The sequence below is a fragment of the Dermacentor andersoni genome, chromosome 3 (genome assembly GCF_023375885.2).
Source record: "Dermacentor andersoni chromosome 3, qqDerAnde1_hic_scaffold, whole genome shotgun sequence".
Classification (NCBI taxonomy): domain Eukaryota; kingdom Metazoa; phylum Arthropoda; class Arachnida; order Ixodida; family Ixodidae; genus Dermacentor; species Dermacentor andersoni.
The window spans coordinates 102526042-102540971 of NC_092816.1; the positions used below are offsets into that span (position 1 = coordinate 102526042).

Consider the following 14930-nt stretch of genomic DNA (forward strand, 5'->3'; position numbering starts at 1 on the left):
TAGGATGTGGTAGCGGAAAGGCCCACCGAGCAAGTTGATAATGTGCCAAGATTTCATGGAAGGTGTGAAGCGAATCCCTGTACAGTCCTAAGTCGCCGCCCGAGAGTCCACCGGAACCGCCGCGGTGTGTAAGACCTCGGGCACAGTCATGGACTACTCATTGGCGTTAACAACCTCAGAGTGCACAATGATTCCCACATGGGCAGGGAACCATTTGATAATATGAAAACCAGCAGCCCCCTCGCTGCCGAGAATGGCCGCCGCCTCCTTTGAGATCGAGCTGCAGGCGAAGGCTCGGGCTCCAGACCTGGTGCCTGTAAAGATATTGGGACGTAGAGGATCCTTCAGTGCTATTGCTATAGGAACCTGCTCGGCTACTGTTGCAGATACCTTCCGCACGGATGCTGAGTTAATGAGAGTGCCATTGGAGTCAACCTAAACTACGGCATAGTGATCAGAGCGCCCGCACTGGGCGGCGTCAACGAAACATGCCAGATTCGCAGTGGCCGCAGCCACTTTTAACAGGTAACGAGCCCGGGCTACCCGGCGCCCTGCATTGTATCGAGGGTGGACGTTACGTGGCATGGGATCTACTTTGAACGTATCTCGGACCATGGGTGATAAGGTCACGTTGAGTTCCGTGATTTCCTGGTGACCGCATCCAACTGATTCGAGGATGCGTCTCCCCGCTCGCGATGATGATGATGATGAGAATCATATTATTTGGGCCACTCGTTGGGCCTCGATCACCTCTGAGAGGGTGTTGTACATGCCAGTTGTATGAAACGCGCGGTGCTAGTAGTGAGTGGTAAACCCGGCACGAGCTTGATGATTTTGCGCAAGAGGGAGTCCATTTTGGCCTCAACCCGTTTAGCCCAGCATAACGCGGAGGTTACATATTTAATGTGGCTCATAAGAAACGCGTGGTAGAGTCTGAGGAGATTGCTCTCGGTTAACCCCCCCACCCTGCGGTTCGAGACACTGAGGATAAGCCGTAGCATAGTCTCCGTCTTGGAGGTAATGCGGGCTATAGTCTGTGAGTTGCCCCCGCGAGATTCTAGCAAGAGTCCGAGGACCCTGATGGTATCCACTCTGTGGATTTGTTGTCCGTCCCTCGTATAGGGCAATGGGAACTTGATCCAAGGGTGTGGAGCACCTAACCTCCCGTCTGGTGGGCCTATACAATAGAAGTTCGGCCTTTGTTGGTGACTTACTCAGGCCCGTGTCTAGTAGGAAGTGTTCTGTGATGTCGAGCGCCTCTTGAAGCGCACTCTCAACTGCAGCGTGAGACCCTCTCATGCACCACACGGTAACATCATCCGCGTAGAGGGCATGACCTGTTCCTTTTACTATGGCCAGTCTGTCCGAGAGGCTCTTCATGGCAATGCTAAACAGTAGGGGAGAGATGACCCCCCCTTGCAGGGTGCCTCTCGCTCCCAATGCAAATTCCTTGGGTTTGATTTGCCCTATTTTGACAGTGGCCTTTCGATGAAGGGCTACTGTCAACAGTGAAAGTGGATGAAAAAATTTTCCGCCGGTGGGGAACTATCCCACGTCTTCGCATTACGCGCGCGATGCTCTTTCCAACTGAGCTACCGCAGCGCCGCTTTCCGATCCACCTTCTGTGGCATTTATGTTTTGCTACTAGAACCCACCCTGGGAGTGTTAGCCAGCGCCACAAGATATATATATATATATATATATATATATATATATATATATATATATATATACATATATATATATATATATATATATATAGTCATATCATGAGAAGCCAACAAACACTGACACCAAGGACAACATAGGGGAAATTACTTGCGCTTAATAAATGAAATAAGGTAACGGTAAATTAATGGAAATTAAAGTGGACGAAAAAACAACTTGCCGCAGGTGGGAACCGAACCCACAACCTTCGCATTTCGCGAAGGCTGTGGGTTCGGTTCCCAGGTGCGGCGAGTTGTTTTTTCCTCCACTTTAATTTCCATTAATTTATCGTTACTTTATTTCATTTATTAAGCACAAGTAATTTCCCCTATGTTGTCCTTGGTGTCAGTGTTTGTTGGCTTCTCATGATATGACTAATAAAATCGGGCCCCTCGGTTAACCCCCTTTGTTCTCGTATATATATATATATATATATATATATATATATATATTGTGCAATTGATTGCGGCCTTCTCTGTTGCACCGTCAGTTTCACTTTGCAAAGTGGAGCACAGGTTTTAAATTAGGAACCCTGGCCCTCATAAAGGTGCGACGGTTCTTTGGCATTCACCGCACAATCGCCACAGCATTTTCGTAGAGACTATGAGCCTTTAAACGCAAATCCTACTTTGTACTGTTGTTAGCATCCGCCTTTCCTTCTGGGTGCACCAAAATTCCTTCAAATTCGTTAAGCGGTTGTTTAATGAGATGATTTCTAAGTTTAACGTAGGTGTGAACAGAAAGATCGAAGTTAGACTCCAGGCCACTTAAGCCTGTAAAGTGGTAATCGCCAGCTTTCCCCTATAAAAGAGACACCACCACACCTTCATTGCATTCACTTGCGCGCAGTATCACAGCCACCGTTGCATCGTTTTCGCCACGAGATGCTTCCGCTGAGCGTTCTGAAGGTCCACAATTGACGCCGCACGGATTAATGACGACACACAGAGCATACGGCCGGCTGCCGAATTAACATCGGGACGACACACCGTCTTCTACATTTATCTGTGGCTTCTCATCGCTGACATGTTGTTGCGTTCTATGCCGCTTCCTCGCATTTCCGCCTCCGCCGACAAGTCTGGTGAAAATGAATTTGCTCAGGGCACCTGTTGGAGCTTCACATGCAAGGAAAGCCAGGTAGGCCAGCAGGTAGCTCCACGCGAGAACTGCGATGAAAATCATGGTCTGGAAAAAAACAATGGCGGTACGTGAAAGTGCGCACTTAGACGTGTTATATATTAACGTCTCAAAATTTTCAGCATCGTAGAAGCAATAAAGGCGCGGCAAGTAAGCGATATTTTGTAACTTCACTCTTGTAAGAAGGCAAGAAATTTAATTATTTGACAAAGGATGAACTCATGATCCACTTTGACTGAACCACATTTGGTGAAAGATAGCGTGACAGGGAACAGGAATGTGTTTTTTTACTAGTGCGCAATAACAATAACCTGTGCAACTGCTCTGGTCGAGAGTGCTGCTACGCCAGTTCTGTTGTAAGGTACTACTATACAAAATTTTCATTGTACGGTGGGCTAGATTACTCTGTGACAAGGGCTCGTGACGATGCTATCAGAGACTTTCAATATTACGGGTTCAAGGAACGAAATTTAGGCATCAATTTGTGCCTAAAATTGGCGTATTGTCTAGCTTACCGTTCATTTCGTAAGTTATTACTCGATATCGGAAACGTACTTTTTTAACCCACTATACCACACAATGCGCTTGACAGAATAACAAGCCCCACACGAACAGTGCGGCAAATTTAATGCCGTCACAGTTCCTTAGGCTCCAAATGAAGGGGAATGTAAAGCACTTGGCCCAATCTTCTCATAAATTTACTTTTCAAGAACAACACGCCAGTAAGGAAGCGCTGGAATATAGAAAATGATAATCAATCACAAATATGTCCGAAACGTTGACATACTGGCAATTCGAATAGAAATAAGAAGATAACCTGTACCTACAGCGAAATATGTACACAAAGAATGAATATAGCCAGCTAGCAAGCAAAGGAACCGAAGACTAAGATGTAGTGAACATAGAAAAACAAATACTGGCGTCAATCAATACTCAGGCACATCACTGATTGTTAATAAACGCGCTAAAATTTTCAGGACTGTGCTTCATGCTTGTAGAGCATTCCATAGTCCAAGAACTCATGTTGATCCAAACCGTCTTGTATTTATAACTCAGCAAACTCTTTAAATATTGAAATGGGGCGATGCATGAAAGATGCTCAAGTTTCTTCCATAAATTATCACATTACGATTAAACTGATACAGGAAGTCACCTTAGTGTGCGCCTTCCTAGATGAGCCGCGGTTATCCCGACTTTATGATTACGCCAAATCAATGCATGCTGCCATAATTCCTTTGTTAAATGATAAAATCTTCACTCCCAAGGCGCCTTTCAAACACTCCACTTCAAGTAGTTACTGCCGAAGCACAAGAAACAATCTGCTAACTCACAATTACAGAGAAAGCCGGAAATCTGACCAGATGATTTAGCTCATGCCTAGCACACCGTCTGTGCGCACACCGACTGCACTGTGCTTTGAAGTCCCATGCTAGGAAGGACTGATTACTGGCTAGTGTAGAGTTCAAGGTTCATGTCCCTCGAAGAGAGAATTATACCCACACATAATAGTGCTGCACGGAATTTGCAACAGCAGACAGCACAGCACCTTTGTACCTGCGATAGGAACTTACCAAATGAAATATTGACCAGAATACGCGCTCCCTGGAGGCATGTAGGTAAAGTTCGATGAAAGGTACATGGATCAGGTACACACCAAATGAGAGCTTGCTCAGCGGCACGAATACATTGCACGACAGAAACTTGCTGACAAGCCCTGAAATGAAGGGAGTAGAACATCATATAAATATATATATATATATATATATATATATATATATATATATATATATATATATATTCTGTAACAGTGTTTAACAAGAGTGCATCATCAGTGTTTCTAGCTGATTTTACGCGCAATTCACGCTTTGACAAATAGCCCTGACTAAAATTGTCATCCACCCGTATGTAGCACGAAGTTAGAAAGAAAGGACATGTGGGTGTCAAAGAAAGCTTCGCAGTTCCCGAAACATTTGATCTGGTCAGAGATTTGAATCCTGGACCAACGCCTTCCAGGAGAGGTCACCTTTAGCATTTGATCCAACCAAACGATGACTTGTCTGCGTGTTTACTCAGCCATCATAAAACAACTGGAAGACATGTGCAAGTGGCAGCAAAATTCAGAAGTCATTATCACCCCCTAGCTGTTTATAATAAGTCGACCAACGTATTCTCGACGACTCGGCACCTTCACTGCTACGGGGATATTCGAGATGCCAATGCACAGACGTCAACATCTGCACATTGCTTTTAAATCTGTTCGACCACACTTTAGATTGTGCACTCCGAAATAAAGATAAAAGCAAAACTTATTTATGTAATCCGCATTTTTTTTCGGTAATACCTTAAAATTTATAGCAATTGCCGAAACACAATTGCCCACCTAAAATGTTCCGTCATATTAATATGAAAAAGCACATTCTTAAACCCCGAAACCACTCCCCAGGACAATTTATGTTTCATTTCATTGCAGCAATTTCAAGGGTACCTTTTCGCAAAGCAAGGCAAAAGTTGGGCACAATCTTACTAAGGCCTTTGCCTCACTCATGCAGCACAAGTAACCGTTTGCGCGTTAAAAAAAAGGGTAGGTATCGTGTCTAATTCCACACGTTGAAACAGATCAGTCATTTTATTGTAAAAGATATTCGCCAGCAATAATCTGCATTGACAATACTTTGATAACACACGACAGCTTGATTGATTCAAACAGCTGGGAGGAATCCACAGTCACTGTTTCGGCTCTAGTTTCCTGGTCATCGCATTCACGTGCTTCAGCTTCAAGAAAACAAAACAATTGACAGAAGTACCCAAAGGCCTTATTCAAGCATTTGTGCTAATTATTCTTATCACATCTATCATAACCAGGAACATGCGCGATAAGCACAAAGCTTGTGCCGTATTAACTAAATAACATGTGCGAGGATACTTCCACTTTTGAGCCAGCTAACGTCATTCAAGTCGGCTTCGCGCGAATTGAATGAAGGTGGCTATGCTGACTTTGATAATAGGCGCACACGAAACGCTCGATCTTATAGTGGTAGCGAAAGAAATGTCACCAAAGGAGGTCAGCAGCGAATTTAAGGCCTCGTCATGGTGAAGACAATGGCGTTTTTTTTTTTAATTTAAATGTGCAATCACCACTTTCGCTTTCTTCCGTGAGAGTCATTGTATCGTTTGCGGTCGTTGCCATGATGCATAGCTGAAAGTGATAATTCTCGAGAATCTGACACAATACTAAGTGTTAGTGTAATCACATAGAAAATATGGTGCTCTAAAGGCATCGCGTGTGTTTTGATAAACTGGTACAATGAAATGATTATTTTTCTCCATTTTTCTTTTATTTTCAGATCATCGACGGCTCACAGAGGGCCGTTCCATGTAATAACAAGGGCAGTGTTCTGCTCTGATTACTGAGTAAGCGCGAAAACAACAACGTTGAACTAAATTTCTTTAAGTATTGCAGCCGAAGTCTGCAGTAAACGGCCCAGCATCTTAAACAGTGAGAGCTTAGCATGTAATTTTTTTTTGCTTTCCTCTGCGTTACTAAACGCCAATTGTCACTATTATGTGCGCGTGCGAATCGGTGATTGGAGGGTCCTCGACTCTGTATTCTTGAGAGGATAACAGAGGTGTGATCATTTTTGCCACATAATATTGTCGCGGGGTCAGTGTGCCTTTGGCCAACTGTGTAGCCTATACCTTCGAACAAACATAAAGCACGTATAGAAGACATGTGCTGAAGTATGTGGTAAGATATACGATGAATGCTGACTGCTTACTTCAGTAGATCTGTTCTCTGCCTCATACTGAATCGCGTATATTACTGATTCTAAAGGATGGGGAGCATGTGGCAAATTTAGGAGGTCTCAATTTTGGGACGTTATTCTACACAGTGAAAAGTTTAGCAGGGTGAATGAACATCTCATGATGCTTGGGTATACAAATGAACACATGCTATAGGTGTTCAAAAAGTTTGTCACCCATACTACATTATAAGTCCGTTGATGGTATCAATGTGACGGGATTATGCCAGTATAAAGTATTCACGGTGACAAACAGCAACCGAAGAAGAAACTATTCGAGCAGCCTCACCGCCTCTTCCAGAAGCGCAGGCCAATGTGATCCAAATGAGGGACACCGACCACAGGATCCGATCAAAAAATGCCGCGAGCAGCTTTACTGCTTCCGACGTGGGGTCAGGGCTTCGGTACCAGGCGAGCTTCATGAATATGCAGAGCAAGGCGCAGCTCACATAGACGCACCAGCCTGTCACCTGAACGGTCTGAAAAGAAAAAAAATAAATTGATCAATGGGTGAAACATCATTAACTAAACCTTTTAGTGGTCATGGCTTCAGCAGACTATTATCAAATAAAATCTTCTGCCTATTCTCTTCGCAGTCGTCCTGGGCACGAATTCGAATAGAAGGCCATTGCAAACGTACGACACCGCATTTTTGAAAGGTAGAGTAATTCAAATACTCCTTACTTACTAGCAGTATTACCCACCGCGCTTCTTCGCGTTTTTCGACCCGAGGGAATCCAAGTCACCGGGTTCTTATTACATTTTCCCCCATTTACAAGAGTGCGCGTTGACATCGCAAATTCTAAATGGCACTAGCGTGCATATATACACATAATGTTACCGAGCGCATTATGTGATTGCCTATATCAATGTTTATTTAATAACAGAAACAGCGTGTATAGCGTCAGTGTCTTTCTCTAAATTTCACTTCTTTTCCTCTGTGGTTGCGAAAGTGTGTTTTAGAAACATTTTCTACTAACGGGTGTTCCATCACTTCACCCTTGTCTATTATGCAACATATATTGTGGGAATATAAGTCTTTAAGTTAGAAAGGACGCCCTAGTACCAGCGCTTTCCTAGTGAAACACATGTAAATACCGAAACCATTTCATAAATCAAGTGCGATGAGGTGATTTCAATTAAATTTGTGCTTATGAAAAAGCTGATGTAGTTACAGCAACCAAATGAGAATAATTATTTAAGCTTCAAATTTCTGCAAAGATTGCCCGAGATCAATAACAAATTATGATATTTACAAATCTTTAACTCAGCACCAACTCTGAAGCACCAGTTCAGCACCAGTTCTCTGAAGTGCGTTTGTTGGACGCACAAAAAAAAAGATCAATTTAATATATCACACCTTATGTGACGTTGTTACAGCGTTTACGGGTGTTTTGCAAAAGCCGCACTCAGAAATTGGTCGTCTGTTTGAGAACAGTGAATAATGCATGAGCTTTGCGCCCTCTAGATGTATCAAGAGGCGCAGTTGTCTCAATTGGCAGCTTAAATAAAGTATCTGCTTCCTACAATCCTTAGATTGAACCTTTTTTCTTTTATACGCATGAAACCTCCTCCCATTCAGTGCAGGGTATGTCGAGCAAAAGATTTCACCTTTTCCACGTACTCAGAAAAGGACTGCTGTGCTGAGGTTCTCTGCTGAAAGGCAAGTCTACTTTACCAACGTTGAATGAACGAAATTTGCTTGTCCTCTGCTTGGCAGGTTTTGTTAAGTTTATAGGGCAATGAGTAGCCATTGACAGCAATTTAGCGCATAATATCATGATAGTTGAGTTAATGATATGGTGTGCAGCATGAATGTGACTACCAGCACCACACTAGTAACTAAATGAAGTGGTGGCGAGTTCCTATATTGAAGCCGCGCCGGTCAATCTGTTCAAAAATAAAACGAAACGAGGCATGCACAGAAATTATATACGGTGCACTGCATTGTTATTGCATTGGCTTTTCATGTTGAATGTTATAAACGTTCATCAGCTTTTCAGGGTAATTAGAAAAAGCAATGGATGTACAGGAAAATGGAAGGACGTCCAGCTTGCTCTTATGCTAAAAAATTCTTTTTGTTTTGTTGGTCTGTCAGTTTTAAAGTGCAGACTGAAATAAATAAAGCTGCGAAGCTCTTTGTAACACTTCGGTGAATGGGCATGATTTCAATCCATAGAACACTCATGTTGTTGTCGTGTTAATTAACACGACAAATTTATACGGCATTCACCGCTAAATGTCTTTTGATGGAAACAAGGTACCTTGAAAAAATACGTGTTGATTGCGGACATTAGCAGACTCGCTGCTCGGTTCTTGCTGGTCGTCAATATATTTGCCAGTTTTTAAGCAAGCTTTTTAATTTTTCACAAAATAGTAACGGCGGTAAGGCCATTTCAAGCAGCAGCAGGTAATGACGATGTTGAATTCGTTACTCTCACGTCCACTTGTACGATGCCTTTTAATATTATTATTATCATTTTTGCGTAATATTTCGCTATACGTACTGTATTTGCATGTATCTGAGTAATGTCAAAGTTATCAATAACTAAACTACTTAGATGGCTCATAAATTACCTTGCTAATTTTTCGCTGCCTGAAGTCTTCCATAAGGAGGTATGTCAAACACCCGCTGAAGTAGCACACGGCGTGATAGTATGGCCGAAGGTAGTATTCGTTCACAGTTTTGGACATCACTCTGCAAGAAAGAAAGAAAAAAAATAACTCTTAGATCAACAAAAGTAAGTAGTGCATTGTTATACTTTAGGCAAGAAGTGTTGCGATGTCTTTTTTTTCTTTTTGGTTCAGTGGAGCAGACCGCAATACACCTGACATCCTAAAGTACGTTGAGTTCCTTAAAAATCCTAAACCGTGGGTGGTTTGCATAAGTAATATTTTCGGTAATTTAAAGGAACACTAAAGAGAAACTCCTAATGAGATTAGACTGATAATATTCTAAAACATTTATTTCGGTAATGTTGCTGTTTTGCTTATTTATGAGAAGAGAAACTGCATAGTTCCATTTCTTGATTAGAGTGCTCGAAACTCCGTGCCAGTATCTCATTGCAACGTAAGAAAGTTCAAAAGTATACTTTTGAGCAAAACAAGGAGAAGCTAAACGCGGGAGTCAACGTTTCGACAATTGGACTTGTCCTTTTCAAGGCGACATAAGCTTCGTCGCCTTGAAAGGGACAAGTCCACTTGTCTGAACGTTGGCTCCCGCTTTTAGCTTGTTCTCGTTTTGCTCATGGTCTTGAACTAACATCTCCCGACTTCCCCGTGTTTTCCCTAAAAGTTTACTTTTGTATGTTCTGTCGCGTCGGCTGAGTAAAAGTTCCCGAAACTTGCCACGTTTAACCCTGTAATTCGCTACGTATTACAATACTGCGCTGAGTTAGTGCTTAAGATGCTTATTTAACCGCGGCAGACTTTATACAATGCCTATAACTGCTTTATTTGTATGCGAGAGTAAAGTTTCAGCTGTAGGTAGATTAACAGACCAATTGGGAATTCATCAGTGCGCGCTCCATTGAAAACAAATAAATTTCCACCATTAGTTACAGAATCTCCTGGATGCAGAACTGTGTAAGCATCTTAGGGGTAATCGTCGTCTCTTTCAGAACACCATGTAGTCCATTTTTGCCGGTAAACAATTAAGTAGGCCCTGGAAGATGCCGTCAAAATAAATGATGTCTCGGCGAGAACGTACGAGAACGTGAACTGAGGTGAAACAGCGCGAAAAAGACGAGGACACAAGGAAACAAATACCACAAATACACAGCGCTTGTCTGTGGTATTTGTTTCCTTGTGTCCTCGTCTTTTTCGCGCTGTTTCACCTCCGTTCTAAGTATGAACCAACTAGCCCTCATCAAGGTCTTACTAATTAGAACGTGATCGCTGCGCAGCAGCCTCTGTTTTTTTGTTCTTTTTTTTTCGTCGCGTTTTCTGCCTTGGCAAGCGTCTTATTGCGGTAAAAGGGGAGTTTTGGGTATCGTAGAAGACCTTTTACTAACGCCAGAGAAATGATTTTTCTCTTTAGTGTCCCTTTATGATCTTGAAATCAGGGTTGCAAATGAAACACAAATTATAAAAAAAAAACTCTCCATTCAGGCTCTGTGAAAGTGGATGTCCAGCGAAGCTGCTGAGTACTACCACTACAACTGCTTAGTGGGGTATCCAATGCGTCGTGGCTTTATAGTAATGGCAGTAGTGATGTTTGACAGTAACGGTAATAATGGGAGCAATGCCAATTTTGACAGCATACTACCGTCCATAGCGGTGCTGCAACAACATTGAAATCAGTTGCTAGGCTGGTAATTTTAGATACGAAAGGCTGGGGACCTGATATCCCACGTCGCGAGCTGGCGTCACCGCGGTAGCTTCCGCAAGCGTAATCTTTACCGGGGAACGTATGCTACGTGCTTTGCATAGGTATTACGAGCACCTTATCACCAATTATGTGTTTCCGATGCTTGTTTTGAGCTTATTCTTTATTGAAAGGTATGCTGTTCTGTATGCTGTACGCGTGATTATAAAGAATGTATGCACTGTTCCGTTCTCTTTCCTAAGTGGTAGTAGCCTCGGCCAGATGGGGTATGAGTGAGTGCATTTTTTTGCTTGAAACTTAGTGGGGTTTGAACCGTTGATGTTGGTAGTTTTCGACACGCTGTTCTGCATGTTGTATGGATAATTGCAAAGAATCCAAGCACTGCTCGCTTCACTTTGCTGTGTGCTTGTATCCTCTGTGTCACGGGGCTACAGGCCATTGCATTTATTGCCTGCTTACGTGGGTATGAGTGCGTAGTGCTTACGGAGGTATGAGCCATTGATGACGATAGTTTTCTCTCGACGGACGCGAAAGAATTCGCGCGTACTATAGCGGCATCCAGCTTCGCTGTAAAAATGAGACATGGCTGCAACCATACTCGTCATGAACAATCAGAGCAGAAGCGTTGTGGATGGCTCCTTGTAAACAAACCACCAGACATGCGTCCTGTGCGTGATGCACAGGTACAGTCACTTGCCTGCGTGTGTGCAATACTAATTTTCGCACCTGTGCACTTTCTTCCTGTAACCTGAAGCTTTCAGGAGACCCTCCACCCACACTGCTCTCCCGCCTTTTATAGTAAGTGTAATTCATAAATACAATTTTATGTGCTAATCTTTCACTGAACTAGGCACGCGGCGAAAACGCGTTTAGGAAACTTGTCGCTTATATTTCGATTTGCTAGCGCCTGTTCGGCGCATTTAATATCATATCTGTGTAATTTTGTTGTCCCGCGTTCTACTGCACGTAATGGAGGTGGTCTATGCGGCGCCTTCTAATTGGCCAACGCGCCGTTATATAGGTACGGATATAATAAGCACTTCACTATTATTTTGCATCTTCTCTAGAATAAAGCGTCAGAACAAACGTCAATTATTTTGATGTTGCAGTCTTACCCTGAAACATTCCACACTTTTGCCCTCGCGCTAAGGAGGAATTGCGTTGCGAATGCAGTCCGTGTCTCAACTATGTCTCTTCAAAATGATTGTACTCTGTGAGGTAGGCATGCTGGAGATATTCATACGTAACATGCCAACTAATACGTACGAATTGTCTAAGGCCTTCCGGAGAGACTCACGGCGAAAATGCGTAAATGTAGACAACCCTTTTCGTAACTGTTACGAATTCAAACTAGTTACATTTTATCAACTCATTGTTGGCAATAAACATTTCATAATTTAGGCACTCCCCCTCGCAGCAGCCTAAGCAATGCACATCTCTGATAGTTCTCATCGTTTCAAAATTTAAATTTGGAAGCTCACCCATGGTTATAAAAAGTCGCATCGTACGCCGTCTTTGGCATGCATGAACTAAAATATGCGTTGTTCACGCACTGAAGAAAAACTCGATCTGAGTAACGTAATAACCGTGGCTTTAATTGCGTAGGCGGCAACGGTATGCTTCGACCTCAGGCTTTTCTGTGTCCCAAATGCGCACTTTGTTTTTTTTTTTCAACACTTACTGTAGAACGGGCCCGGGAAACACCATGAAAGGCAGCAAGTCAGAACTGGCCACTGCCCATGTTCCGATGGCACAGCCCAGGAAGGACAACAGAATGAATGCGCCCACGGCCAGCATCTTCCGACTGGACAGAGACATTATACCATAGGTACAAAGAAAAAAATTGCTGGAAGCTTGATAAGAAACTCTTCCCTACAGTTATGCGTCAAAGTGAGCCCTTTGGTAGAGAATTAGTTTCCCTAACAGAGCACGAGAAAACAGCCACACAAGAAAAGACAAGTTTATACATGCGCAAAAGCGCACAATGCTCCTATTGACGCTTTTCATGCGTCTTCTTTCGCTCTTTAGTTGTTCGCGACGTATTAAGAAAACGAACAATTTGCCTGAAAGCACAACATAAACAACGAAGGAGCTGCTTAGAATGAAATAGTCAGTTCGTCTTTTTTCACCGTTGATGCTATTACCAATTTTATCATTTGTCAACACGTGCTGAATAGGTTCAGTTATGCTCGGTTCTAATGGTTGATTGATTGCGTACATTTCATTACGATAGCAAGTATGTAAACACTCCTGGCGAATTGTTGCCTTAGGCGTCAGCGTCGCCATCTACGCGATATTTAGAACATATTTATGTATATGTAGGCAACATTTTTATCCATTCCGTATATGCCGAGAACACGCGATGCTATGCAACCGCCAAAGTCGCTCAAACCGAGATTATATTGATTATATTACACTGATATACTCCTTAGAATTTCTTTAAGAGTTGCAGCGCGCGGACAAAACTCATAAGAAACTAAATCACAGCGCATGCTTTTTCTACTAAATATTCTTAGACTGTAAAAAGTGCAAAACAGTGTCACTGGTCACAATCTAAAACTGATGTAATTTCGCTGACGCCGCTTTTACTCGACTACAATGGTGTTTGTGTGATTCCTTTACAGGAATTTTAAACTAGGGCTCTAATGCTTTACAATTCAAAGCTTTTAACGGAGCCAGAAATATGTCGCATCCGTCTATATTCGCGTCCGTGTAAGTTTAAAACACCCTTTCCCCTTCAACCCCTCCAGAGGAATTCAGGAGCAACTTTACACTTTGCTATCGCTCTCAGCGCTTCACACTTTTGGCGAAACTACCATTTTTCGTTTGTGTCTTCTTTCACATTTACCAACGCTCTCAAGTCAACCTTAACAAAGGAAGTGTTGTGGCCTCTCTTGGTGAGAATAGCACGTTCTCGCAAGTTTGACTACTTTGCCCAGGCTTTCCTTGTACCCACGGACTTAGAACGCCCGTTCGACAGACTGAACGTTCAAGCAGAGCGAACGCAACCAATTGGAAGGCACGATAGTTCTAAGAAAAGGAGTTATAAGTTGTCCCTGTTGGGACATTCTCGATTATAAATTCTTGCTTGCGTTAGAGGAACATCTTGGACCTCGAAATCCAAGAAAAAATATTGGTAATTAGGCCTCATATAGCACCCTACAAAATTTATTATGCGCCATTTATTTCGATGAACCACTTTCTTTTTTTTTTTCTAGGAGTAGCATTCCTTATGACGTCATACAGGGACGTTTGTCACGTAGGAGCAGAAAGTCCCGACGTTTTGGCATTCACTCCTTCTAGCTGGGGCTTTTGCGTAGCTTAATCTAGCAGTGTGGCAGACTACACAGCGTGTGCTGAAACACGGCGATTTTCTATTTCCAAGTGACTGGCTGCTGCGTCGATGTTGCGATAGCTACACCTCCTACAGAATTAAATCGAAGCTGATTCGTGGAAAGGCTATTATAGTGATTTACGTTTACACTTTGAGGCTTGCGAGCATCTTGATACAGTTCTGACGCCCAAGATCTTGATTTCGTGTAATACATTCAGCGAAAAAGTATGTTCTTTCAGCACCTCCATGAGTGTGGGAGAAGCGCTGACTACCAAAGAGAGTTAGCAGCACAGCCTGTCTATTTAGTGGGGTACAGCTCGTGGTCGGCATGTATATGACTCACCTTTTGAAAACTAGTAGTATCACAAGGGAGGTGCTGAAGAGCTGGAAATCCGTGGACAGGTACCACGTGTGCGGAAGCATATCCTGTAATCACGAAGAAGTTCGTTCCTTGCAGCAGATTCAGTTCAGTCGCTATATTCTTGGCAAGATTACTGCACTAATACTTGTGCGCGTGCAGCAGATGCAAAAGCTGAAACTTCGGAACATTTTTAGTGTTGTCTTGGCCACAAATTTTTTTCTTTCATCTTAGCTGTGTCTGAAATGTCACGCATCAGTAATGTGG

The 14930-nt window shown here is 42.9% G+C and overlaps 1 protein-coding gene across 1 annotated transcript in view; it reads right to left on the bottom strand.

Moving 5' to 3' along the window:
• Positions 1-2148: 2148 nt before the first annotated feature.
• LOC129387319 (nose resistant to fluoxetine protein 6-like) overlaps positions 2149-14930 on the bottom strand; it is a 39427-nt gene continuing 26645 nt past the window's right edge. Inside the window, exons 10-15 of the mRNA XM_055076236.2 lie at positions 14649-14731; positions 12653-12775; positions 9222-9342; positions 6934-7123; positions 4416-4558; positions 2149-2892 (exon numbers count right to left, since the gene is read on the bottom strand). Of these exons, the coding sequence (XP_054932211.1) occupies positions 2677-2892; positions 4416-4558; positions 6934-7123; positions 9222-9342; positions 12653-12775; positions 14649-14731 (876 nt within the window). The 3' untranslated portion in view covers positions 2149-2676. The remainder of the gene's footprint in view (positions 2893-4415; positions 4559-6933; positions 7124-9221; positions 9343-12652; positions 12776-14648; positions 14732-14930) is intronic.